General features: G+C 37.4%; 1 protein-coding gene across 2 annotated transcripts in view; it reads left to right on the top strand.

Annotated features, from left to right (window-relative positions):
• Positions 1 to 9841: 9841 nt before the first annotated feature.
• LOC107603041 (importin subunit alpha-4-like) overlaps positions 9842 to 27702 on the top strand; it is a 25621-nt gene continuing 7760 nt past the window's right edge. Inside the window, exons 1-6 of one of the 2 annotated variants that reach the window (XM_016295734.1) lie at positions 9842 to 9976; positions 18654 to 18698; positions 25966 to 26055; positions 26155 to 26184; positions 26358 to 26410; positions 26715 to 26810. In XM_016295734.1, the coding sequence (XP_016151220.1) occupies positions 9908 to 9976; positions 18654 to 18698; positions 25966 to 26055; positions 26155 to 26184; positions 26358 to 26410; positions 26715 to 26810 (383 nt within the window). In that variant the 5' untranslated portion in view covers positions 9842 to 9907. Of the gene's footprint in view, positions 9977 to 15446; positions 15492 to 18653; positions 18699 to 25965; positions 26056 to 26154; positions 26185 to 26357; positions 26411 to 26714; positions 26811 to 27702 lie in introns of both variants that reach the window. The other variant, XM_016295732.1, reaches the window with a different exon arrangement.

The raw sequence follows: 27702 nt of genomic DNA, 5'->3' as shown, positions 1-27702 counted from the left end.
ACTTGGCCGTGTGACTGACTGGCTGCCTGGCTGTAGCAGCACGTAAATATTGGAGTCAAAGCACTAGCGAATCCTCCAGTATTGACCGTGCTGCTGGAGTTAGGCGGGCCGTTTACCGTCTGCGGGGGCCTCTGTGCTTCGGGATCCCTCATCAGGAAAGCAGAAGAAGATTAAGGACTGCCTAATAACATACTGTCCAAATGCCGGTGTTTTGAACGCTTTTATTCTGAGAACCGATGACATGAAATGTGATAAAACCTCAAATAAGCTGTAGAAGTGTTTATGTAATTTAAGTTTAAATTAAATTAAACAATTTATGTACATGGAAAAATTACATTTAAAAAACATTAAAATCGGTGATTGCATCAAATTAATGGTACAGAGCCACGTTGTGCGCGAACTCTGTAGTTTCTGTCAAATACATAACTCTGCCACATTCATTTCTCTCACCAAATTCTAATAAAAATGTCTAGACTATAATGAGCAGTTGCTGTGTACTATTACAGATAAAGCCCATCGTAGAAAACCGTTATAAAATGTGTCGTATTACAGTGTTAAGCATCATCATATCAGTAATGTACCTTCCATCTTTATTTACACATTTTGAATTACGCAGCATCGCCATCTTCTGGGAAACTTTAAATGGTTTGAAGTTTTCAGATTGCCCCCGTTTCTTTTAGGTTAAGATTAAGGGGAAGGGGTGCTGACAGAATCTCTTATAGATCGACCCCTTTTGGTATTTTTCGCTGTTTGTTTTGATTCTTGAATCCTCCAGTATTGACCGTGCTGCTGGAGTTAGGCGGGCCGTTTACCGTCTGCGGGGGCCTCTGTGCTTCGGGATCCCTCATCAGGAAAGCAGAAGAAGATTAAGGACTGCCTAATAACATACTGTCCAAATGCCGGTGTTTTGAACGCTTTTATTCTGAGAACCGATGACATGAAATGTGATAAAACCTCAAATAAGCTGTAGAAGTGTTTATGTAATTTAAGTTTAAATTAAATTAAACAATTTATGTACATGGAAAAATTACATTTAAAAAACATTAAAATCGGTGATTGCATCAAATTAATGGTACAGAGCCACGTTGTGCGCGAACTCTGTAGTTTCTGTCAAATACATAACTCTGCCACATTCATTTCTCTCACCAAATTCTAATAAAAATGTCTAGACTATAATGAGCAGTTGCTGTGTACTATTACAGATAAAGCCCATCGTAGAAAACCGTTATAAAATGTGTCGTATTACAGTGTTAAGCATCATCATATCAGTAATGTACCTTCCATCTTTATTTACACATTTTGAATTACGCAGCATCGCCATCTTCTGGGAAACTTTAAATGGTTTAAGTTTTCAGATCGCCCGTTTCTTTTAGGTTAAGATTAAGGGGAAGGGGTGCTGACAGAATCTCTTATAGATCGACCCCTTTTGGTATTTTTCGCTGTTTGTTTTGATTCTCGCGTTTCTTTCCCTCGGTAAGGGTCGTTAATATCAAGTAGCCTATATTTACACTCTGCTGAAATGCTCAGACGATACTAATGAAACCGTCCTTCAAACCGTGTCCACCCTCAGGCCAAGACTAAGAAAAGTTTGCGTTCATCTGGATCAATTGTTCAAAAATCTGTCAAATGAGCAAATGAAAGATAAAAATGCGAATCTATATAAAACTTTTAAGGGCACTTCTACTCGAAACACTAAGTTGGCCTTGTTGCCTCAAGGGATACGAATGACCAAAAATCACAGAGACAAACCTACATTTTAGCTCAAATTTAATTGATTTGATTCTGAAGTGACTACTAACTCCAGTATCTAGCCACACCGAGATTTGCTTGTTTGAATGTACCTGAACCTGAAGTTAAATGACAACTCAAGTATGGACATATATGGGTCATTCAGTACAAGCAGATTTTCTTGCCTTAATAATATAAACAATAATTTATTAAAAGCAACCCTGATTATCTTGGATGACGGAGCGCAGCTCCGGGACTCACATTTCTGATGGCAGTTGTTCTTGCTCCCCAAAAAAAAGTAAAAAAGGAACATGAGAGTAAATGTGGTTGAACTCAGCCTCAGAATAACTACAAAAATAAATAAATACGTGCAACTGGCCATCAACTAATTTAAGTTGAGCATTCACTCAATAGCCGCTTGACACTTTCATAGTGAATATCTGTCCGTAGAAAGTTTGAACAGACCTCATAGTATTAGTATTTATGTACTCGGACTACACGTACCATTAATTACTAAAAAAGCTGCACTGATTGTCCTTAATGGTTATTGATTGTATTAAAGATGCATAATTTTTTTAAAAACTTTTTAGATTCTCAGTGGTAGGATGCCATACAACTGATTTCGGTCGTAACAAAAATCATCCTGTACAAGGGGAAAAGTGTACAAGGAAAAAAGTTATTGGTGTGGAGCTATGCACCATGACTCTTACTGTTCTAGGTAGAACATGCATAAAACGTAAATCTATAAAATCGTTTTATTTTGTCTCATTTTGATTAGTCACTTACGATTATGTAACAGACACTTTTTTTTTTAATATCGAGAAACTTTGGTTTAAAAAAGGTTTGGTACCACTGGTATTCTTGGATTTGTTGTCTAATACAGAATCTGAATTTAAATGGATTCGTTATAATGATAAACTAAAGCCGAAACTAGGTACAGATAATGAGTCCTTTGATATCATATCCACCTCTATTGTACATCGTATTACAGTGGAATGACATGCATGACGGACTTCATTAGCGAACCGATAATAATGAGAGAAAATAGAGCAGAAACCACGTCGCTGAGGTTGTTCCTTCCCTGCTGAGCTACAGCTTAATACTACTCCACTCATGAACTCGCACTGAACACTTTCTGAAGCGGAAATTCATAGGGAACCCACAAGGGCTGCGTAACTCGTTTTTTCGTACTGAATAAGCTATTCTTGGCAGGTAAGGCGAGATCATAGCCGGTAATTTCCACAGAAACATCATTTGGAGAGTCAGAGCTGAGCAACGCGCAGGTTTGTGGTGAAATCTGATTGGGCGGTTCTGAATAACGGTTTTGTTGTCGTTCAAAAGGCTAGAGGCGAGCAGACGAGTGGGCTCACGTTCATGTCATCGCAGTTTCTACATTAGTTTATACAGCGCCAGCAAACAGACATCGCTATGTAACATCAGCTCATTTGTCATCACCTGCTTCTCAAAATCACAACATCGAATCCGGTACAGTGTTAGTGCAAGTCTACGTTACCCTGTACACAAAGTAGTAACGTTACATCAAAACGTCCTCTCGCCATTACAAGACCGCGTCCATTTACGAAATGTTGTTAAACTACCTTAAGCTAAATCAGAATATATATAGATATATAAAGTTATATTTAAAAAAGGTAGACAGGAAGAACATGATGAAACACTGTGCCTACTTTACCTTCTTTTGGTCCATTTACCTCGACATTTGCTTACTAGTCACCCCAAAGGACACGAAGGTGAAGTCAATCAAAATAAATATTTTTTACAATAACGCAATAATCCTATGAAAAGTAGGGATGTTGGGTCAAACAGTTCCTCCGCATAACTGCGAACACATCACGCGCTCTTTTATTGGATAGAAACCGCGCGCGCCAGTAACCAGGGCACTCCGAAAACGCAATCATGGCGCTTGTTGCTGTGCAGATTTCAACACTAGCGAACTTCAGAAACAGCTAAAGTTAATATCGAAGTTACGTGTTACAAGTAACCAACAAACGTCTTTCAAAACGTTTATTTTAAATAGTCTTTGATAAGAGAGCGAGAATACATATAAACATAAGTAAAGATATATTTTCGTTTTTGAAAGAAGTTGGTCAGATGTAGACCCCCCCTTACTTTGAGCGGTGAGGTTGTTGCTATGCAAACCTTCACAGCGGTGACTGAGGTTAAAAGCTTTTAAGGTCACATCGATCCTGAGCCCTCAGAGTTGCTCGCGCTCTGTCGCGCACATGTACACCTAATGCCATAAAGTCACATTTTAAATTAATTTCACCCTAAAATTACAATTCTGTCACCATTTACTCACCCTCCACTTGTTCCACACCTGTATGAGTTTCTTTCTTCTGCTGAACACAAAATTAAGATATTTTGAAGAATGCTGGTATTGACTTCCAGGGTTTTTCTCCATACTATGAAAATCAATGGCTACCGTCATCTGTTTGTTTTAACACATTTTTCAAAATATCTTCTTTTGAGTTCAACAGCTGTAAGAAATTCATACAGGATTGGAACAACTTGAGGGTGAGTAAATCGTGACAGAATTTTCAATTTGGGTGAACTTTAATTCGTCCTAAATTATAACGCTGTCATCATTTACTCACTCTAATTCCAAACCCGTATGACCTTCTTCCGCGTAACACAACAGTAAATCAAGTCTTGGTTACCATTCACTTTTATAGTATGAGAAAGATGCAATGAAAGTGAATGCTTGACATTCTGCATTAAATCACGATTTGTGTTCCACGGAAGAAAGGAAGTCATACGGGTTTGTCACAACATGAGGGTGAGTAACTGACAGGATTTTCATTTTTGGCCTTCATAGCAGTCCGTCTGTTGCTCACTAGAGGTCGCCGTTGAGCTATCCTGGAAATACTTTTTTTTTTTTTAAAGGGGTCATATGATGCTTTTTTAAAGATCATTATTTTGTGTATTTGGTGTGTAACAGAATATGTTGACATGCTTTAATGTTCAAAAAACACATTATTTTTCAAATACTGTACATTATTGTAGGTCCTCTATGCCCCGCCTCTCTCAAACACTTAGTTTTCTACAAAGTCCCTCCTTCCGACAAGCGCAGTCTGCTCTGATTGGCCAGCTGACCCAGTGCATTGTGATTGGCCGAACACCGCAAGCACTCGTCAGAAATGTAACGCCCCTTACCATAATCGCGAGCTTCATCTTTCAAAAATTATGTGACCCTGTCTCTCTCTCTCTCTCTCACTCACACACACACACACACGATGCGCAAAACTCTGCATTTGAACAGTCAATAGCAAATACTTAAACTAATAACAAAATAGTCAGAAGCGCCGGATTGTCATAGCAAAGTCAGATGCATCTACTTCCGGAAGGCCAAATAAAGTGCTTTTGCTTTCGCACTGAAACACACAGAGTCTCCCTGACATGCTGCTTCAACACTAACTGCGGTTACTGAAACCACGCCTTCTTTCTTTGCGTGCACATTTGGGCGGCATTATGCTAATATTGCATATTTCCTGCTATTGGTGTGGCAGAGTCTTAACTTTGATAAAGAATATCTCTTTGGTTTTGTGACTTTAGTCTTTGCACCTTCAGGGATCTTATCTATGCACAATCAGCTTGTAACACTCCAAAGAGAAAGGAAAACTTGAAATCGCATCATATGACCCCTTTAAAGTGAAAGAAAAAAACTTTTCACGCCAAAACAGCTATTAAAAATATGTGGCAGTAGAGGTGGGACAAAGGAAATAAAGGACAGCATTTGTATAATATACAAAACAAGTTGGTTTAGTTAGAGTTAGTTATGGTAACAGAAAGGAAGATACAGTAATATCTCGTCTGAGAACTGATCATTTTGCCCTCAACAAATCACTTAATATGACAGAGAAACATGATTCTGGTCAGTGTTATAAATGTGGACTCCCAGAAACCGCAGAGCATGTGCTGATCAATTGCATGGAGTATGAAAGACAAGGACTACAATTAAAGGACGATTTAATATCTGTTGCCATACACTCTTTAACTTTGCAGAATGTACTAAACGGTTCTTATCAAGGTTATAAAGCTCTTTTCTTTTTGAAAGCAATAATGTTATATAACAGAATATATGAAGATAGTTTTTCTCTCTCTCCTGATATCAATGTCTCACACTCCATCAGTAGGTGGAGGACTATGCAGCTAACGCTGGTTTGCCAACCGCCATTAAACGTTGAAGAAGAAGAACCTTCACACATCATATCCTGTCAGCGTGTAGGGAGAATGAAAAAAATGACCTCTCATGATTTGTAGCACAAATAACCTCGTATAACAACTAAATAGAGCTTAACCACAATATTTAACTGTAAGGGTATAATTGGGAAAGAAGTACTATTATGGCGGCTTTGGTTTCATGCTGTTTTGGCTGTTGTGGAGACAATAACAGGGACCACGTAACACTGAAGGAAATGCCCACGGTTCAGCTGGACACTCATCATATGGGTAAGTGCTGAGATCTGACATTTCAGACATATTATATTCATGGAAAAGATCTCGAGTCTGACAGTTTGATAAACTAGGCTGTCCTTCTTCAACAAAAAAAAGCTGAAATGAAGATGGACACAGTTTTTGTTTTATCCAGCTGTGTTTACTCAGTGCAACTTATAACATCCAAGTGAAAGATATAACACCAACAGCATGTCAGAAAAAAAATAAGAAAACAGAATCACAGCGTTGGAAAGAGGATCACCCCCCACCCCCCCTTAAAAATGATTTGTAAACTCAATCAATTCAACTGTGATCAGCTGTGGACATTTTGATTAGCTTAGCGTGAAAAGAGCTTTCCTGGAGCATTTCAGTCCTTGGTAGTGCAACAACTGAAGCAAAAAATCAACTATAGGTGACAAGTCAGGAGATGGATACAAAAAAAATTAAAACGCTTTATCAAAAGATGGACACAGTTTTTGTTTTATCCAGCTGTGTTTACTCAGTGCAACTTATAACATCCAAGTGAAAGATATAACACCAACAGCATGTCAGAAAAAAAATAAGAAAACAGAATCACAGAGTTGGAAAGAGGATCACCCCCCACCCCCCCTTAAAAATGATTTGTAAACTCAATCAATTCAACTGTGATCAGCTGTGGACATTTTGATTAGCTTAGCGTAAAAAGAGCTTTCCTGGAGCATTTCAGTCCTTGGTAGTGCAACAACTGAAGCAAACAATCAACTATAGGTGACAAGTCAGGAGATGGATACAAAAAAAATTAAAACGCTTTATCAATGCCTAGAAGCACAGTGAAGTCTATTATTAAGAAGTGGAAGGTATTTGGTACAACACAGACCCTCCCTGGATCAGGACGTCTCTCCAAACTGGATCAAAGAGCCAAGAGGGAACCGCTCAGAGAGGCGACCAAGAGGCCTACAGCAAATTTCTTGCAGGAATTTGTCTGTATATCTCTTTCTTATTCTGCTGTAAAATATATATTTTAAACATTTAAGACATAACCTTGCACCATCATCTGAATTATACTACAGCTCTTTTTTTTTTTTGATTAATTCAATTTTAGGGAATTTTTTTTTGTAAACACTATAAAAGGGTTGAGTTTGTTTTTGTTTATATAAAGTGTTCAAATAGATGACAACCTTTTTTTCTTAAATAATCTCCCAAACTGAGTTGCCTAAGAATGAGCTAAAACAAGTCTTTTGGTAACTTTTCGTAATTCTTGCGTTATTAAATAGAATTTATTGTTAAATAACACATCTGAACTCGTATGCCTTCGTCTTGTCCCTCACAGTTGATGATAGTGCAATACTGGATTGCCAGTTCAGTGACTTCTACCATCCTCCTCCGCAAGGCTACCAGAAGATTCTTTTTGAGCAACAGATCTTCTAAAGTTCATGTGCTACTCCACAGCCGGGATTTGAAGTGCTGTGTTTATGACTGACTTCTAAAGATTGTGTGGCTCAGTCTACTGAAAAGAGTTGAAGTAATGTCATCTGTGATTTTGACTCGTGTAAAACTGTCACATATCTGGCCATTAGAACTTAGTTTAAAAAGTCATCCTATGTTTTTCAGATGAACTCTGTGTTATATCATCTGCCCAGTAATCGATCTGTGCACTGATCTCAAAACATACTCAGAACATACAATCTTTAATTTACGCTTCATCAAACACTGTACATTTACTGATGTACAGTATTAACAGTGTACTTTTGTGAACATATGCCCCCGGTTTCACAGACAAGGCTTAAGCCTAATCCCAGACCAAAATGCATGTCTGTTCTGTTTCAACTGTAATAAACTTGCACTGACGTATCATAAAATATGTACTATTAGTACTGTGATTTGTCTCAAGATGCGCACCAGGAATGTTTTTTCTAAGACACGTTTATAAAAGATACTTAAATGTCCTAACTGAACTATGGCCTAATCCTGGCTTAATCTATGCTCTGTCTGTGAAACCAGGCCATGGATTTTTGCTTTAAGGCTGGTTTGAATACAAAAACGGGTAATAATGGAGTCACATATTACAGCTGACAATCATGACTTTATACTTTATGCATTTCAAGAGAACTAAGTGATGCTGACCTGAAATGCTGATATTGACTCAAAATACTGTCAAAGCTCTTTTTATTGTTATTGTTTGTCTGATTTCATTGTTGTCTGTCTGATGTATGACCTGCAGCTGCACACACCATATACATCATAATGACTTGGTTTTATACAAGCTCTACAAAAACACATATATTTAAATTTCATGGAGTTCATATTTGGTTGTATTTTCCATATTATGTTGCTGTTGATAACATTGTCTTCTCATTATTGCAGTTTCTGCACAGCATTTAGTGTGACTAATATATTAAGAAAACGTGAGACATTCAAGAGGATAAGAAGTGTAAAGGTTATTGACCTTAAATATTTAATAATTTCACCCAGGTAAAAATATCTGATTGTCTTTCTTCTCTAATTATGAATTGTTGCAACTGATCACAAAACTGTTTTTAATAAATAAGTGAATATTGAATGTGATGTTATTTTTGTAGTTCTGAGATGACAGGTCTTGGTTGTCTTGTGTCTTTTAGTAATGAAGATTTAGCTTTTGTCATTTGTTCATAAAGACTTTGTATTTACCTTACCCTAATATAAGACTTAAACATGTTCCTGTTGTTATTAAAATGTGAATTTCTGCTTAACGACTATCATCTATCTCACTGGCCTGTCTAGAGCGCACTGTGCGCGGTTACGTATTTTTACGTACGTTACTGGCGTACACATCATGTCAGATGAGCAAACTTGCGCAATCTCTAGTCTACGCACAATGACGCAAATCAGCTGTACGGGTCGGGTCCAATGAAACACCTCGCCTTAACTCCAGTAATGTTTCACTGCTCCTTTTATCATGATCCTTTACAGTCTGTGCTATAACCCCATAATGAAGTGGCGTAAAACTGTAGTATGCATCCACACAAGACCTGTTAATTGTCAAAAAGATAATATTACAGTTACCATACAGGAGTCTGTCCCGTCTGCTCCGCACCACCCCGGTTCTACGTACATAGATCATCATCTACACCCCCCCACCCACCCCCCCATGGTGAGCGGATCTTTCCCAAGATGCACAGATCAAAAAAGGATCCAGCAATTTTTAACTCATCACGGTCTCTAACATTCATCAGTGGCATATTACCTGTCTAAAAAAGTTCAAAAAAATCAATACGTAAATGCATGTTTTATCACAGTTGACTGTTCAGAAGTATTAATAAGCAATTTAATGTATCTCGTTCACTTTGTTGCATGTATGATTCAGCTGAAAAATGCACAAAGTAATTTAGAAGTATGATTTGCATATACAAAAATCAAAACTAAAAGTCACTCGGCTGTTTTTTGTGTTTTAATAGAAAGAACACTAAAATAACTATATAAAACAAATAAAAGAAAACGCTCCTGTGCGTGTTGATAAAACTGCCATAAAATCAGGTCATAAACATTTCCTCTTCCAGACCAGTTCAATATATTTACGAAAATGAAGGTTCAATGAGTCGGAGAGTTATTGACTTGTGAACCGGTTCATTAAAAAGATCCGAATCAAATGAACGATTCAATCACGAATCGGACATCGCTACACTCCCCGCCCTCCGCTTCCCCCGCTTCCTCCCTGAGCGGAGCTCCGCGCGTCGGTCGGGACTACAGACACACACATTCACACAGAGCCATGGCCGAAAACGCCGGCTTGGAAAACCATCGCATCAAGAGCTTTAAAAACAAGGGCCGAGATGTGGAGGTAAGCCCGCCAGAGACTTTGGACTCTGGGCTTTTTTACATTTCGGTTTCCTCCTCCTGAGTGTCTGTGGTTCTGGTTTTATGGTGTCGGATCGGAGCGGGTGTTTGTGGATCCAGCAAGAGCATCATGCGGAGCGGGCGCGGCCTAGATAGAGGCCTCTTTAAACACACATTTGCCTTCAACATTCACCAGCTCATCGCGGCTTATACACGGGCTTGAGTTGTTATAGCGCATTATTTAGTCGTGTAATATAAAAATTGGTTCGTCTATAAGGTCGGTTTGGTGGCTCGGCTGTTATTTTTTCATTTTAAAGTACGCTGGGCCAAAAACATGCAGATTTATCGTGTTAGCATGTGGGCTAGCGGCTAACTGGTTAGCAGGCGGCAGATTAATCGCCCAGCAGCCCGTTTATTCGTGTTTTTTTGTACTTATACTCTTAACATTCATGTATAGAAGATAAACACCCTAAGCATTGTCACGTAATAGGGAATATAACTTGCGAACCAGATATATGCGACAGAGACGGGTGTGTTAAACCGGCTTTAGCAATCTCTCCAGAACTGAACTAATGATGACCAGTCATACCTCAACAACTGACCTCTTTATTGCTCGTTTAGTCACGCCAGGTTAGCAAGCCTGCTGGAGTTGATTTTAATAGACCTGTTCATTGATTAGAGCTGATTGTGGTGTTTTAATAAAGATGTCGTTGTGAAAAGACTACTGCTTCACATCTTTTCCTCTTCAATCAGATCGTCCTTCGGTGTGGCAGTTAGCATCTAAGCATCACCTGTAGGTACACCAGAGTTAAATAAATCAGATTTTATTGCCTTCAGACTGGAATGAAGACCTGCAGAGGGTCGTTAATATCGCCACAAAATAAATGAATAACTCCTAGTCCTACCTACAGCTACTATAACAAACTTTACCCGCATACACACAGTCCACTCATGTAAGCAGTATACTATGTAGCAAATCTCATCAGCTGTCTCAAAATTAACTATATTATCTCCCAGCAATATAAAGTTGTGTGTATGTGTATATATATATATATATATATATATATATATATATATATATATATATACATATACACAGATTTATCCACATACATGCATAGTGAATTTTTTTAAATTTGAAACTATAAATTTAGTTTAAATATAAACTATAATATCGGCAGCATTATATTTACAGTTGCCTGTATAGTACATCCAACTTTATCTCTTTACATAAAGTACAATCATGTAAAGCACTATATAGTGAATGTCAACTGCTTGTCTGTTTATAACGCTGCAAAATGTAAACTATATTATTCCCCAACTCTATATATGAAGTTGGTGTATATAAGTATATGCAGCTTTACCTGCATGCATACTCGCGTAAAACAATGTACTATATAGTAAATCTCAACTGCTTGATTGTTTATATCACACAAATCATGTATTATTGCCCTTCTATAGTCTTCTAAGTATGACTATAATGCATTCAAATATTATAAACATCATGATATTCTGTTGCTGCTGTGAAAAAATGTGTATTGTAAAAAGGGCTATACAAATAAAATTTATATCTATACCAAAACACAGGCAGTTAAGTTGAAACATAGCAGCTATCTCATCAAACGTCACGTCTAACCCAGAGGACCACCATGAGTGTTCTGTTCAAAGTCACTTTCAAATGAGTAGTATGAACGTTAAGGTGCTGCGATCACATTTATAATGAACTCATTTACTCTCATACCCTGTTGGACTTGATACTAGACATCATTATTATCTTCTGCTGTGGGCTCATGCGTGTAACCCCAGTGGCCTCCTTCAGGATTAACGGTGTGAATTGACTGCGACTGTAGGGTGCTGGTGTGACTCAGCCGTCAGACACATGGCTTTGGATGAGGCCGGCAAAGCTGTCGCCCTTCTGCAGCTATTCCCAGAATTTGCAAACCAGATTCAGATTTCTCATCTTGTGTTCCTATAAGAGTGACGGGCTCGTGCACAGTGGCTCAGCTGACCTATTTGATGTGGTCAGCAACGAACTGTGGGATACTTTGACTCGTTAGCTGCTAGATTTAGCCCATAACAAGGATGTAATCGTAGCTAACCGAAAGAGTAACAAGTGCTTCTGTCTGTGTTTTGCATTTGCTAAGTGCCTTTGGAAAAAGAAACAAAGGCGTTTGATTAGTCTGCCATGTCTCATATACTCTCTTTATACGAAGATCACAGAGTTCATGTTCAAATTTGCACAATATTCAAAAAACATTTGTGATCAGATTATAGGGCTGAGTGTTGACATTTCACAATTTGATTCACAATCATGAGCTCTTGATTTGATTGATTTGTAATACAGTGCATATATTTATTGAAATGGTCCTCTCTGGGTTATTTTTTATGACATTGTTTACAAGCTTATATTGATGTCTTTACGTGGTTGAAACATTGAAGAGACAAAACATTTCAGTAAGTTTCTTTTATTCGTATTTATTTAGTGCTATAGCTAATAGTAGCAAAGAAGAGATGATCGTTGACGTTCACTGCCTCTTGAACTGAGGTGGCTATAACACTTATTGTTTGAATTTGGCAAATAAAAGGAACTAAATCTGAAAGCTGAGACTTCAAAACTAAGAAAACTCCATGCTTATTGTGATTATTGAATTACAGATGTGCTAAACATAATGTTGTAGTAAAGATTTGTTTATGCATTAACGTTAAACACAGTCTTCAGACTCATTATCGAGATCATTAAAATGAAGATTATGAATTAAAATTGATGTTGTCTGTGTCAACCCAGCTAAATTGAATTACTTGAAGTCCTTCCCTCAGTAAGCCTACATCCTGCGGTTTTGCATTTTCCAAATGCTTAAGTGAAATCATGTGTGGGTAATTTGTGTATTATTTACACTTTTTTAAAAAGTGACTTAGAACACATGTGTTGCAAGCTGCTTGGTCTAAAAAGATCGTCAAGCAAGCCTGATGTTTGTGGCTATTACACGGTTAGCCGATTTATTAGTATGTCGTGGACCATACAGCAGTGAGACAGCATGTCCTCAGACCACGCTGGCAACAAGACAATCACATGCACACTTACTGTGTAATTATGCTGGTCTCTAGAGTGCCAAGCTGTCATGTCACCGACAAAGCAACGGTCCGCTGACTACTGGAGTGCTTCCTCTCGGCTCTGCCCTCCTGTCATTCTGTTGTGACTCATACATATCGCATGCGCCGCTAAAATACCGTACATGTTGAGACTCCAGGAATCTGCTTTGTGCTGAGAATTTCTTGCTTTTATTTGGTTTCCTGAAATGGGCCGAGTTGTGACCTAGTTTTAGTTCAACTTTGAGCCATAGTGCTTGTGCAGGTGAAACAAGTTTGAATTTGGCATTAATTGAAATGCAGTTATAAGTGCAATGCACTCTTGGTCACTTTGAATAAAAGAATGTGCCAAATGCTTAAATTGAACTTTTGCTTTGAGTATTCAATAATGCTTGGACCTCCTTATATATATTTAATAAGTCATTCAGAAATAAATGTTGGTGTTTTGACCTTTCCTGTTTCCCTTTTTTGTCTGTCGGATTCGTTTTGCTTCAACATCCTCTTGCTTTCTCCATGGCTTTTGGATTGCATAAGGCACAGTGTGGGTTTGCTGTAACATGAACTAGGATGCCCAGTCACAAGATCAAATCTGATCCGTTCCACCATCCCCACCACACAGCAAGTGCAGTCTTTACATCGTTAGCTGCTGATGTTTTTTCTTTTTCCTACTATGTTCCATTGGAACTGTATTATTATTTTATTATTGTTTTTTGTTTATTTGAAAAATTATTTTAAGTTAGGGTGCAAAACCACTTGTGATGGGTGGTCTGTCCATTTTTGCCATAGTGTAAAATCGGCATAAAATGAAAACACCCTGTGTATTTTTGTAAATTTGACTTTGTAATGTTTAAACATATTGTCATAACTGGACCTTCCAGTGAAAATGAAACACTCCTCTCATGACGTATGCAGGGCTTCTCCGATCATTTAGTCACTACTATTTGTTTCTTTTAAAATAAATGAATCTTGCAATGCCAATAGCCATAGATGCTGGTATGGCAATAAAAATGAATAAACCTATTATTTTGTTTGCTTAATCTCTAACCCTGCAAGCTCACGTTCATCTGCATCTACTTTTGAGGGCAGCGGCCACATCTCAATATCCAACCAACAACTGATACTCAGAACCATCCATACCAAGTCCCATACCTTACGCTTTTGATAATCTGTTACACTTGGATGTATATCACAATGTAGAAGTGAGAAAAAAGGATGGCTTTAATGTGTTTTGTTGCTCCAGACATGTCTGATGCAGATGTGTGTTCTGTTGGTTTTCAAGCAACAGTTCTAATAGAATGGCCACAAAATGTGATTGTCTAAATGGAGGAGTGAGTGACAGCTGGGTTCTGCCGTCACCATGGTTACCACGGTTGGTTGCCTCTTTGTTCTGCTGGAGTGGCCAGACTTTAGTTTCCATTAATGTTGCATTTTGTTTAAATCGTGTTACAGTCCATTCAGTATAATAGGGTGTCACCTTAGCAGTGTGTGAACGAATCACTTGTGGATTTGAACATGTAAATTTGACTTTGTAATGTTTAAACATATTGTCATAACTGGACCTTCCAGTGAAAATGAAACACTCCTCTCATGACGTATGCAGGGCTTCTCCGATCATTTAGTCACTACTATTTGTTTCTTTTAAAATAAATGAATCTTGCAATGCCAATAGCCATAGATGCTGGTATGGCAATAAAAATGAATAAACCTATTATTTTGTTTGCTTAATCTCTAACCCTGCAAGCTCACGTTCATCTGCATCTACTTTTGAGGGCAGCGGCCACATCTCAATATCCAACCAACAACTGATACTCAGAACCATCCATACCAAGTCCCATACCTTACGCTTTTGATAATCTGTTACACTTGGATGTATATCACAATGTAGAAGTGAGAAAAAAGGATGGCTTTAATGTGTTTTGTTGCTCCAGACATGTCTGATGCAGATGTGTGTTCTGTTGGTTTTCAAGCAACAGTTCTAATAGAATGGCCACAAAATGTGATTGTCTAAATGGAGGAGTGAGTGACAGCTGGGTTCTGCCGTCACCATGGTTACCACGGTTGGTTGCCTCTTTGTTCTGCTGGAGTGGCCAGACTTTAGTTTCCATTAATGTTGCATTTTGTTTAAATCGTGTTACAGTCCATTCAGTATAATAGGGTGTCACCTTAGCAGTGTGTGAACGAATCACTTGTGGATTTGAACAAACAGCTAAACCAAAGTATTAAACTTCAAGCAGTAACAAAACCATACTCTGCCAATGCATGGGCACCATTTCCTCATACAACATTACATTTTAGGAGTTTTCTTTGATTTTTTTCCCCCCTCACTATTTATACATTAGATATGTTGTACTTTACAAAGTTAATCTATTTCTTTCATTCCTTTTCAGACGATGCGAAGACATCGTAATGAAGTGACGGTAGAACTGAGAAAGGTAAGTTCACAATAAATGTGAGGTCTATCGTAGTTACAGGTGTATTTGCATATTCACCGTTCATTTGCAGGTTTTCTCTGGATGGAAGTATTAAAGCTACAGTGTGTAGCTTAACATATTTCATTCTGATGCGTTACATGTGATTCGTCAGAGAATGTTAGTTGAAATAAACCAGCCTTACAACGCTGAATTCTCATCCTCTTTAGCCCCCCACCCCCATTCCTAAATGTGCACTCCCAGCGACAACATTAAGCTCTGTTTATTGTGGTGATTCAGTGCTCACTTGAGATTTGTATTCACTGAATAGTTTCTCAGTCTCATTTAGGGCCGGGCTGTAAAGTTAAAACAATTATATCTTGATATTTTTCTGTTTTTTTGGCAGTATTTACTAGCATTATTTGTGATTTTGCTCTGAAATGGTATGAAATGATCTGTGAACTTTAGTCGCTGACTCATTTAAAACGTATTAATCAAAATGATTCACAGATGTTCTAATGCTATCTCTCGTTTATCAGTAACAAAAATACTACAATTTATTACTGTTTCAATTCTCTCAAACTAACCTAATAATGCCCAAATGTAACTTGTAATTTTATATTGCCAGTAATATTACCATAAATATGCAGTACATGTTCAGTGTATGTATCGCAATATCATTGGTGAGATGTCACATGCGGTCCTGCTAACTAACCCACCTTGTGATAATCTCTTGACATCACTTTGAGAATTTAGGTGCAGTTGCAGTGCTGTGTGTGAGGTGATGTGATTGTGTGAGGAAAAAGAGGTAGTTTAAATCTGTAGTTTAAATATGGCCTTAGCATGAAGCTCTCTGGAGTCTCTTTATGCATAACAGTAGAATTAAGCAGGTGGTGATTGCATGTAAGTGTGCATGGATGCTTTGTTCTGGCCTCAGGACACTGCATTTAGGATTTTCTGACAGACGTGAGCATTGGAAGCAAGGCATCTCACTATGTTTAGTGTAATTTTGACCAAACGCTTAGTGTCATGAATTGGAAACCAACAATAAAATGCTCAAAATGTGGTGAAGCTGCTGCATCAGACACATGATCTGAGCTACTGAACAGATAAGTCTTAGAGGATATTCGCTATTGTGAGCAGTCAGTTATGTCATAATTAGTGGTCGACCGATATTATTTTTTTGACAACCGATGCCGATATCTTGGAAAGCAGGGTGGCCGATATAATTGTATTTATTTTAATTAATGTTTAAGAAGTTTGAAATCATTTGAAAATTGATTAGAAAGTAAATGTGTTAAACATACTTATACTTTAGATGACAAAGTATTTTTCATAAATAAATATTTAATAAAGAATATAATAAAAAAGTTAGTAAATACTGTAACCAACAGGGAACTCAGTATTCTGGGAAGTTTGTGTGCACTGGGATTTGGGAATCATATTTTTTCAAATAAAGCCAAAGTAACACTAATTTTACATACAGCACACAGTGGAAATGACATGAATATGGCAGTGGGCAAATGCATAAAGCGCAGGATAATTTGAAATCACGAGTTTAAAGTTTGTCAATCGCGCATCTCCAGTGAAGCTGAACTCTCCACCTGTCAGCATTCAATTCACACGGATCGACCGTTACGCAGAGAACACGCGATCATTCAGGATACAAATGCACACTTTACAAGATCTCACAACTGGATCCGACTTAAGTTTGCAAGCTTTTTTTTTGCAAGATATTTTAAAAATGCCAAATATCGGTCGACCACTGGTCATAATATTGTATTTGAGAAGTTAATTGTCAAACTTACTATAACATAAGTGTGTATTCAGGGTTCAGATTTAATGGTGAGTGAATTGAGAAAATTCACCGGTCCTGATACTAACTGAAATGACAGTTAGAATTAATTGTTTTTTTAATGCGAAATGAGCCAGTTAAAATGCTGAAATAAAAGGTGAATAAAACAATTTTTAGTTATCATACCTAGATAAACAAAGGTTTGTCCTGCCTAGTTAAATGAGTAAAATCACATCTCATATAAATCAATGAGAGTCAGGTTAATGTTATTATAATTAAATTTAATGTAGTATTGTCATTCCAGTGTGATATTGGAATAGCTCATGAAAACAAATATTTTAATATATTTGGTTTTTGTAAAGTATTTATTACTATGTATGCCATGAAGTATTCTTTCCTGCTAATTTGGCAGAAACAGATTGACTAGTTGACTATACAGTAGTAATAAATTTATTTTATGCAGATGGGTTATAAAACAACATCAGAATGTCTTGCTATTGAGGCCTTCTCATGGCTTTGTAAATTTGACTTTGTAATGTTTAAACATATTGTCATAACTGGACCTTCCAGTGAAAATGAAACACTCCTCTCATGACGTATGCAGGGCTTCTCCGATCATTTAGTCACTACTATTTGTTTCTTTTAAAATAAATGAATCTTGCAATGCCAATAGCCATAGATGCTGGTATGGCAATAAAAATGAATAAACCTATTATTTTGTTTGCTTAATCTCTAACCCTGCAAGCTCACGTTCATCTGCATCTACTTTTGAGGGCAGCGGCCACATCTCAATATCCAACCAACAACTGATACTCAGAACCATCCATACCAAGTCCCATACCTTACGCTTTTGATAATCTGTTACACTTGGATGTATATCACAATGTAGAAGTGAGAAAAAAGGATGGCTTTAATGTGTTTTGTTGCTCCAGACATGTCTGATGCAGATGTGTGTTCTGTTGGTTTTCAAGCAACAGTTCTAATAGAATGGCCACAAAATGTGATTGTCTAAATGGAGGAGTGAGTGACAGCTGGGTTCTGCCGTCACCATGGTTACCACGGTTGGTTGCCTCTTTGTTCTGCTGGAGTGGCCAGACTTTAGTTTCCATTAATGTTGCATTTTGTTTAAATCGTGTTACAGTCCATTCAGTATAATAGGGTGTCACCTTAGCAGTGTGTGAACGAATCACTTGTGGATTTGAACAAACAGCTAAACCAAAGTATTAAACTTCAAGCAGTAACAAAACCATACTCTGCCAATGCATGGGCACCATTTCCTCATACAACATTACATTTTAGGAGTTTTCTTTGATTTTTTTCCCCCCTCACTATTTATACATTAGATATGTTGTACTTTACAAAGTTAATCTATTTCTTTCATTCCTTTTCAGACGATGCGAAGACATCGTAATGAAGTGACGGTAGAACTGAGAAAGGTAAGTTCACAATAAATGTGAGGTCTATCGTAGTTACAGGTGTATTTGCATATTCACCGTTCATTTGCAGGTTTTCTCTGGATGGAAGTATTAAAGCTACAGTGTGTAGCTTAACATATTTCATTCTGATGCGTTACATGTGATTCGTCAGAGAATGTTAGTTGAAATAAACCAGCCTTACAACGCTGAATTCTCATCCTCTTTAGCCCCCCACCCCCATTCCTAAATGTGCACTCCCAGCGACAACATTAAGCTCTGTTTATTGTGGTGATTCAGTGCTCACTTGAGATTTGTATTCACTGAATAGTTTCTCAGTCTCATTTAGGGCCGGGCTGTAAAGTTAAAACAATTATATCTTGATATTTTTCTGTTTTTTTGGCAGTATTTACTAGCATTATTTGTGATTTTGCTCTGAAATGGTATGAAATGATCTGTGAACTTTAGTCGCTGACTCATTTAAAACGTATTAATCAAAATGATTCACAGATGTTCTAATGCTATCTCTCGTTTATCAGTAACAAAAATACTACAATTTATTACTGTTTCAATTCTCTCAAACTAACCTAATAATGCCCAAATGTAACTTGTAATTTTATATTGCCAGTAATATTACCATAAATATGCAGTACATGTTCAGTGTATGTATCGCAATATCATTGGTGAGATGTCACATGCGGTCCTGCTAACTAACCCACCTTGTGATAATCTCTTGACATCACTTTGAGAATTTAGGTGCAGTTGCAGTGCTGTGTGTGAGGTGATGTGATTGTGTGAGGAAAAAGAGGTAGTTTAAATCTGTAGTTTAAATATGGCCTTAGCATGAAGCTCTCTGGAGTCTCTTTATGCATAACAGTAGAATTAAGCAGGTGGTGATTGCATGTAAGTGTGCATGGATGCTTTGTTCTGGCCTCAGGACACTGCATTTAGGATTTTCTGACAGACGTGAGCATTGGAAGCAAGGCATCTCACTATGTTTAGTGTAATTTTGACCAAACGCTTAGTGTCATGAATTGGAAACCAACAATAAAATGCTCAAAATGTGGTGAAGCTGCTGCATCAGACACATGATCTGAGCTACTGAACAGATAAGTCTTAGAGGATATTCGCTATTGTGAGCAGTCAGTTATGTCATAATTAGTGGTCGACCGATATTATTTTTTTGACAACCGATGCCGATATCTTGGAAAGCAGGGTGGCCGATATAATTGTATTTATTTTAATTAATGTTTAAGAAGTTTGAAATCATTTGAAAATTGATTAGAAAGTAAATGTGTTAAACATACTTATACTTTAGATGACAAAGTATTTTTCATAAATAAATATTTAATAAAGAATATAATAAAAAAGTTAGTAAATACTGTAACCAACAGGGAACTCAGTATTCTGGGAAGTTTGTGTGCACTGGGATTTGGGAATCATATTTTTTCAAATAAAGCCAAAGTAACACTAATTTTACATACAGCACACAGTGGAAATGACATGAATATGGCAGTGGGCAAATGCATAAAGCGCAGGATAATTTGAAATCACGAGTTTAAAGTTTGTCAATCGCGCATCTCCAGTGAAGCTGAACTCTCCACCTGTCAGCATTCAATTCACACGGATCGACCGTTACGCAGAGAACACGCGATCATTCAGGATACAAATGCACACTTTACAAGATCTCACAACTGGATCCGACTTAAGTTTGCAAGCTTTTTTTTTGCAAGATATTTTAAAAATGCCAAATATCGGTCGACCACTGGTCATAATATTGTATTTGAGAAGTTAATTGTCAAACTTACTATAACATAAGTGTGTATTCAGGGTTCAGATTTAATGGTGAGTGAATTGAGAAAATTCACCGGTCCTGATACTAACTGAAATGACAGTTAGAATTAATTGTTTTTTTAATGCGAAATGAGCCAGTTAAAATGCTGAAATAAAAGGTGAATAAAACAATTTTTAGTTATCATACCTAGATAAACAAAGGTTTGTCCTGCCTAGTTAAATGAGTAAAATCACATCTCATATAAATCAATGAGAGTCAGGTTAATGTTATTATAATTAAATTTAATGTAGTATTGTCATTCCAGTGTGATATTGGAATAGCTCATGAAAACAAATATTTTAATATATTTGGTTTTTGTAAAGTATTTATTACTATGTATGCCATGAAGTATTCTTTCCTGCTAATTTGGCAGAAACAGATTGACTAGTTGACTATACAGTAGTAATAAATTTATTTTATGCAGATGGGTTATAAAACAACATCAGAATGTCTTGCTATTGAGGCCTTCTCATGGCTTTGTTCTCTCATCTGGTGAGCTGTTTCTGTTGGGAGATCTGTTTGCACTTGCCGTATTTGGGTCACGCCATCCGTGGTCACAGGGCCCCTGGCTGGCTGCACCCCAAGAAGAAGGTTTGTCATGAGGGGCTTCCCTCGTCACACATCTCTCTTCCTTTTGGCAAGGAACTCAGAACCTTGCTAGAACTACCTGTGTTTTTGTGGGTTTCTACATTTATTAAAAAACTGTAACTAGGGATGTAACGGTATGAACATTTCATATCACGATTATAGTGACCAAAGTTATCACGATTATCAATATTATCAAGGTTTTGTTAAAATGAGATGAAAACGTTCAAAAAGAACTGATATACACACTGAAAACATTTGAATTTGGCATTAATTGAAATGCAGTTATAAGTGCAATGCACTCTTGGTCACTTTGAATAAAAGAATGTGCCAAATGCTTAAATTGAACTTTTGCTTTGAGTATTCAATAATGCTTGGACCTCCTTATATATATTTAATAAGTCATTCAGAAATAAATGTTGGTGTTTTGACCTTTTCTGTTTCCCTTTCTTGTTTGTCGGATTCGCTTTACTTCAACATCCTCTTGCTTTCTCCATGGCTTTTGGATTGCATAATTTTAATTCACAAAAATGTTGAAAGTGAGACATTTTGAAATGTCATGCCAAATATTGGCTCATTTTGGATTTCATGAGAGCTACACATTCCAAAAAAGTTGGGACAGGTAGCAATAAGAGGCCGGAAAAGTTAAATGTACATATAAGGAACAGCTGGAGGACCAATTTGCAACTTATTAGGTCAATTGGCAACATGATTGGGTATAAAAAGAGCCTCTCAGAGTGGCAGTGTCTCTCAGAAGTCAAGATGGGCAGAGGATCACCAATTCCCCCAATGCTGCGGCGAAAAATAGTGGAGCAATATCAGAAAGGAGTTTCTCAGAGAAAAATAGCAAAGAGTTTGAAGTTATCATCATCTACAGTGCATAATATCATCCAAAGATTCAGAGAATCTGGAACAATCTCTGTGCGTAAGGGTCAAGGCCGGAAAACCATACTGAATGCCCGTGATCTTCGGGCCCTTAGACGGCACTGCATCACATACAGGAATGCTACTGTAATGGAAATCACAACATGGGCTCAGGAATACTTCCAGAAAACATTGTCGGTGAACACAATCCACCGTGCCATTCGCCGTTGCCGGCTAAAACTCTATAGGTCAAAAAAGAAGCCATATCTAAACATGATCCAGAAGCGCAGGCATTTTCTCTGGGCCAAGGCTCATTTAAAATGGACTGTGGCAAAGTGGAAAACTGTTCTGTGGTCAGACGAATCAAAATTTGAAGTTCTTTTTGGAAAACTGGGACACCATGTCATCCGGACTAAAGAGGACAAGGACAACCCAAGTTGTTATCAGCGCTCAGTTCAGAAGCCTGCATCTCTGATGGTATGGGGTTGCATGAGTGCGTGTGGCATGGGCAGCTTACACATAAGCCATATCTAAATATGATCCAGAAGCGCAGGTGTTTTCTCTGGGCCAAGGCTCATTTAAAATGGACTGTGGCAAAGTGGAAAACTGTTCTGTGGTCAGACGAATCAAAATTTGAAGTTCTTTTTGGAAAACTGGGACGCCATGTCATCCGGACTAAAGAGGACAAGGACAACCCAAGTTGTTATCAGCGCTCCGTTCAGAAGCCTGCATCTCTGATGGTATGGGGTTGCATGAGTGCGTGTGGCATGGGCAGCTTACACATCTGGAAAGGCACCATCAATGCTGAAAGGTATATCCATTTCTAGAACAACATATGCTCCCATCCAGACGTCGTCTCTTTTAGGGAAGACCTTGCATTTTCCAACATGACAATGCTAGACCACATACTGCATCAATTACAACATCATGGCTGCGTAGAAGGATCCGGGTACTGAAATGGCCAGCCTGCAGTCCAGATCTTTCACCCATAGAAAACATTTGGCGCATCATAAAGAGGAAGATGCGACAAAGAAGACCTAAGACAGTTGAGCAACTAGAAGCCTGTATTAGACAAGAATGGGACAACATTCCTATTCCTAAACTTGAGCAACTTGTCTCCTCAGTCCCCAGACATTTGCAGACTGTTATAAAAAGAAGAGGGGATGCCACACAGTGGTAAACATAGCCTTGTCCCAACTTTTTTGAGATGTGTTGATGCCATGAAATTTAAAGTCAACTTATTTTTCCCTTAAAATTATAAATTTTCTCAGTTTAAACATTTGATATGTCGTCTATGTTGTATTCTGAATAAAATATTGAAATTTGAAACTTCCACATCATTGCATTCTGTTTTTATTCACAATTTGTAGTGTCCCAACTTTTTTGGAATCAGGTTTGTATATGTGTGTATATATATACACACACACAATGTGATTTCCATTAGTGATCATGTGATCTTCAGTTAGGAGATCTTGTGATGGGAAGCAAAGTTGGGGTTGATTTCGAGTTCACATACAAACATAAAATTTTTCAATTTTAATGTAAGACAACATATTTTTCGTCAGTGATAGAAATATGATTTAAGACGGTAGTGTAAGCAAGTTTAGTTTGAAAACGTTTAATAGTAAATAAGACACAATTAGACAATATTTGAATAAAATAATAATAATAATAAATATTTATTTGCAACAACTGATGGAGTACTGAATGCTGCACGCACGTGCAGCATTGTCAAGTTAACATTTGGTCAGTCATTCCCTTCGCCAAGGGAGTTCCAAACGCTTATACGAGACAGTAATACCCTGCACCCTTCAAAGAACACACTTCAAGGGCTCTGCCCTTCGAAGGGAGCAGGGCATAGGGATGCTCACTTCTGTTTGGAATTCGCCCCATGTCGCTTGTATCACCGCAGACGTACGGACGTGCTCTCTCATTTCATTCAAATGCAGCTTACCGTCTTGCGCCTCAGTTTTTGATTGTATTGAAAATTAAATCAGAGGAATTTAGTATTAATACTACTATAATTTTGCTGTAGTGATCATATTGTCCTGACGATTGTTTTGTACACCGTTCATAATGGATTTATAAGATTTCAAAACATTAATCTCAATTCAATATTTCATATCCCCGTATTTATATATTATTTTAGGTAAACAAATAAAACTCTGTGTAATAAGTTAACTATGAATATACAATACATTATCCCTTAAATGTCAACCTTATAGTTTGAACGTTCGTTCATCTTGGCTCAAAGCCACTTGCTGCGAACTTTTCTTCGCAGAAGCTTTGCGTTAAACAAGTGAGATAACGAAATATTTAATCTCTAATCAATATTTTTTGTCCAATTATTTGCCCAGTTAGTTTTGGTATTGAGGTAAATGTTACCTTGCATTCGCTATGTAACAGTGTGTGGTGGTCACGAAGATGGCTGAGCAAATTTGATGCGTTTCCCCTTTTGCAACGACTTTCTTCTTGCAAGATCGGCAGACAGGGTGACCGTCCTCGATTAAATTGCCTTCAGGACTCTTGTAAAAGCCAAAATACGACCAGACCACCGATTTGGTCCTCTTAGATGGCTGAAAAATCTCCCGAGCGCTGTCACTGCCTTCCGCCATTTCGTCTCGTGCAAAAAACAACAACACTGCATGCTGCTTTTGCGTCAGACTGATGCTGGCTGGACAGGATTTACCGCGAGTTTTCAAAATCGCGATAATCAAACACGGTTTTGATAATTACATTTTAAACGGTAATACTAACCGTCAGGGCATTTTATCGTGATTTATTGTAAAACCGGTAATTGTTACATCCCTAACTGTAACAGATCCCTACTTGAGAAAGTAGCATGTCATCACCAGAAGCAAAGCTGCTGGACAAAGTCCAATAGGACAAATGGATATCAGCATGCTTTGTGTCACAGTCTGAGTGAGTAGAAGTCCCCTGTTGTTGATCTGCTGGGCCAGAGCTGATGTGGAGCAGAAGTTTAGTCCTACAGCCTTGATGTTGTTGATTAATTTGGTGCTGGACTGGGTCACACAGCAAGTCCTGTCCATATTAGGCAGTTACACTGTCAGCCCAGAGGAATCGGACAGAATGCGGCTGTTATGCTCTGTGTGTGTTTGTTTGTGTTTGTGTGTGAGACATTCCTCTTTGCATTCCTGTTTGCTCCAACATTAGAGTCACAGAACGCTCACTCTCACATTATTTTCTCACACTGTGTAGAACCAGTAGTTACTTTGTGTTCCATTTTGTCAGTTGCCATTTTCAAGGGTTCAGTTATTGTGCTGTTGAATTCTATCTATTTGACATCAGCAGCAAAATATTCATTAAGGGGCTGTATCATGAGAAAGAAGATTGAAATATTTAACCCTCAGTGGAAAAAAGACAATTTTTTCAGACTAAGCTGCAAAAGGGACTTGTTCTGAAATTGTTAGACGTGAAAATCCAACCAAAAACGTAGATATTGGTGCACAACTGTACACATCAATTTGTCTACTTATCTGTTGCTCTGAATTGGCCGAACTTGCTAAACACTAGAACAACTATCAAAATGTGGCGCAAAAAATGGTGTCTGGCTGTGTGTAGCACCTTCCACTCTGCAGATCCTTCTAAAGGATCCCAGTGTTAAAAACGAGCAGCTAATGTTTATATTTAACAAGGTTAAATATAATCTTTAAGTCTCTTCATTCTGATCCACATTGAACCACTGTACTGAAAAAGTTTGATATCTTAAAGGCACAGCTTAAAAAAACAGTCTGTTTGATTTTAAGCTTCTTAGAGGGAAAATGTGTGATATAACCTCTTCGAAACGATTGTGCATTAAAAATAAATACAGCTTTGTTAAATATACATGACATTAATAAGATGGTATGTTCTCTTACTTCCTCAAATGCATTGAGTCTAAAATCAGAGTTTGTATTTGTTTAGGTCTGTATGATCTTATGATGCATTTTATTAAGTTCAAGGTATCACAGAGGACCTGGTATTTATCTGATTTCTCAATCCGTACAGAACAAAAGAGACGAGCATCTCCTGAAGAAACGAAATGTTCCACAGGAAGAGAGTCTGGAAGACTCCGATGCGGACTCTGATTTCAAAGGAGTAAGAGGCTTTCTTCTCATTTCATCCGACTCCATATCTTCCATTTTCCTTTATAGAGTTTGTCTAAACGTTTTTTTTCCCCCTCCATTTTCTCCTCAGCAAAATGTAACGCTAGATGCCATCTTACAGGTAAGATTCTGATGTGTGTTGTTATTAAATGTTGGTGGTAAGAGAGGCATTGACTCTGATAAATAACCGATTCAGAGGGTCAGCACACATCAGCACTACACTTCACAAAGTATGTGTGGGTGTGAGCAGGCCTTCTTCCTCTCATTCTCCATTTCTCATCTTTTTCACTACAGAACGCCACCAGTGACAATGCTGTGGTGCAGCTCAGTGCAGTGCAAGCAGCCAGGTAAAGTGTTGTGAAACATACATGAAAAGATTTGCATTTGTTACACAATGCCTTCTAAAAACATCACTCATAGCCTCAAGTCAACATATCTAAATGGACACTTTTTGCTTTCTTAATACACATTGTTGATCAGCTGAAAGTGAAAAGCCTAACACAAAACAGAAAAATGGCATACTATGTTAATTATGCTTGTAATTAAATATCTTTGGCTGGATTGGTCTCTTAGAAATTAATTGCGTTAACACTGCTGGCATGTATTTGGAGTGCCGAAAGATGACTGTTTTTCTCTTTTCCGTCCTTACAGAAAATTGCTCTCAAGTGACAGAAATCCCCCCATAGACGACTTGATAAAATGTGGAATCCTTCCAATCTTAGTCAAATGCCTGGAGAGGGATGACAAGTGAGTGACTACATGGCACTGAGTGAAAGTATTCTTAATTAATGGAACCTTTTTAGTTGTGCTGTCTGTGTACAAACGTGCATCAGAGTTAATGAAGTTCTGAATGTCATTTTGAATGATGGTAGATCATTGTTAGATGGACAGAGATCCTCAAGTGAGATAGTCAGAGTGGATTGTGACCCTCAATAGCTGTTCAGAATACACTATCATTCAAGAATTTGGGGTCTATATATATATATTTTTTTATTTATATATATATATATATATATTTATATATATATATATATATAAAAAACTTTTTTTTAATATATATTTAAAAAAATGTTTTAATTAATTCAGCACAGATGCATTAAATTGGATCAAAATTTATAATGTTACAAAAATATTAAGCATTATAAGATTAACTGTTCAAAATAGGAAATGTTTCCAAATCAGCATATTAGAATGATTTCTGAAGGATCATGTGGCACTGAAGACTGGAGTAATGATGCTGAAAATTCAGCTTTGCCATCACATGAAAATTACATTTTAAGAAATTGTATTAGCATGCATTTTAAATTGTCATAATGTTTCAGAATTTTACTGTTTTTGCAGTATTTTGATCAAATAAAAGCAGCCTTGAAGAGTATAAGAGATTTCTTTCAAAAACATCTTACCAAATTTTTTACGAACTTTTGAGGGGTTGTGTGTGTATATTATACACAAGCAGCATCTTTTAAATGCATAGCTATGAGGATAAATAAGGATTGGTACCTGGTACAGAAATGGAAATCCACCTTTTCAACATCTGTACAATAAAATTTAAAACCTTCATACTTTTACAAATTACTTGAGAATGAATGAAAATGCATTGAAAAAATAAATAAATAAATATATATGTATATATATATAT

Source organism: Sinocyclocheilus grahami, unplaced genomic scaffold, assembly GCF_001515645.1.
Source record: "Sinocyclocheilus grahami isolate Dianchi unplaced genomic scaffold, SAMN03320097.WGS_v1.1 scaffold339.1, whole genome shotgun sequence".
In the NCBI taxonomy this organism is placed as follows: domain Eukaryota; kingdom Metazoa; phylum Chordata; class Actinopteri; order Cypriniformes; family Cyprinidae; genus Sinocyclocheilus; species Sinocyclocheilus grahami.
Note: the sequence above shows the minus strand (reverse complement) of the source record. Positions and strands in the feature narration are given on the sequence as shown.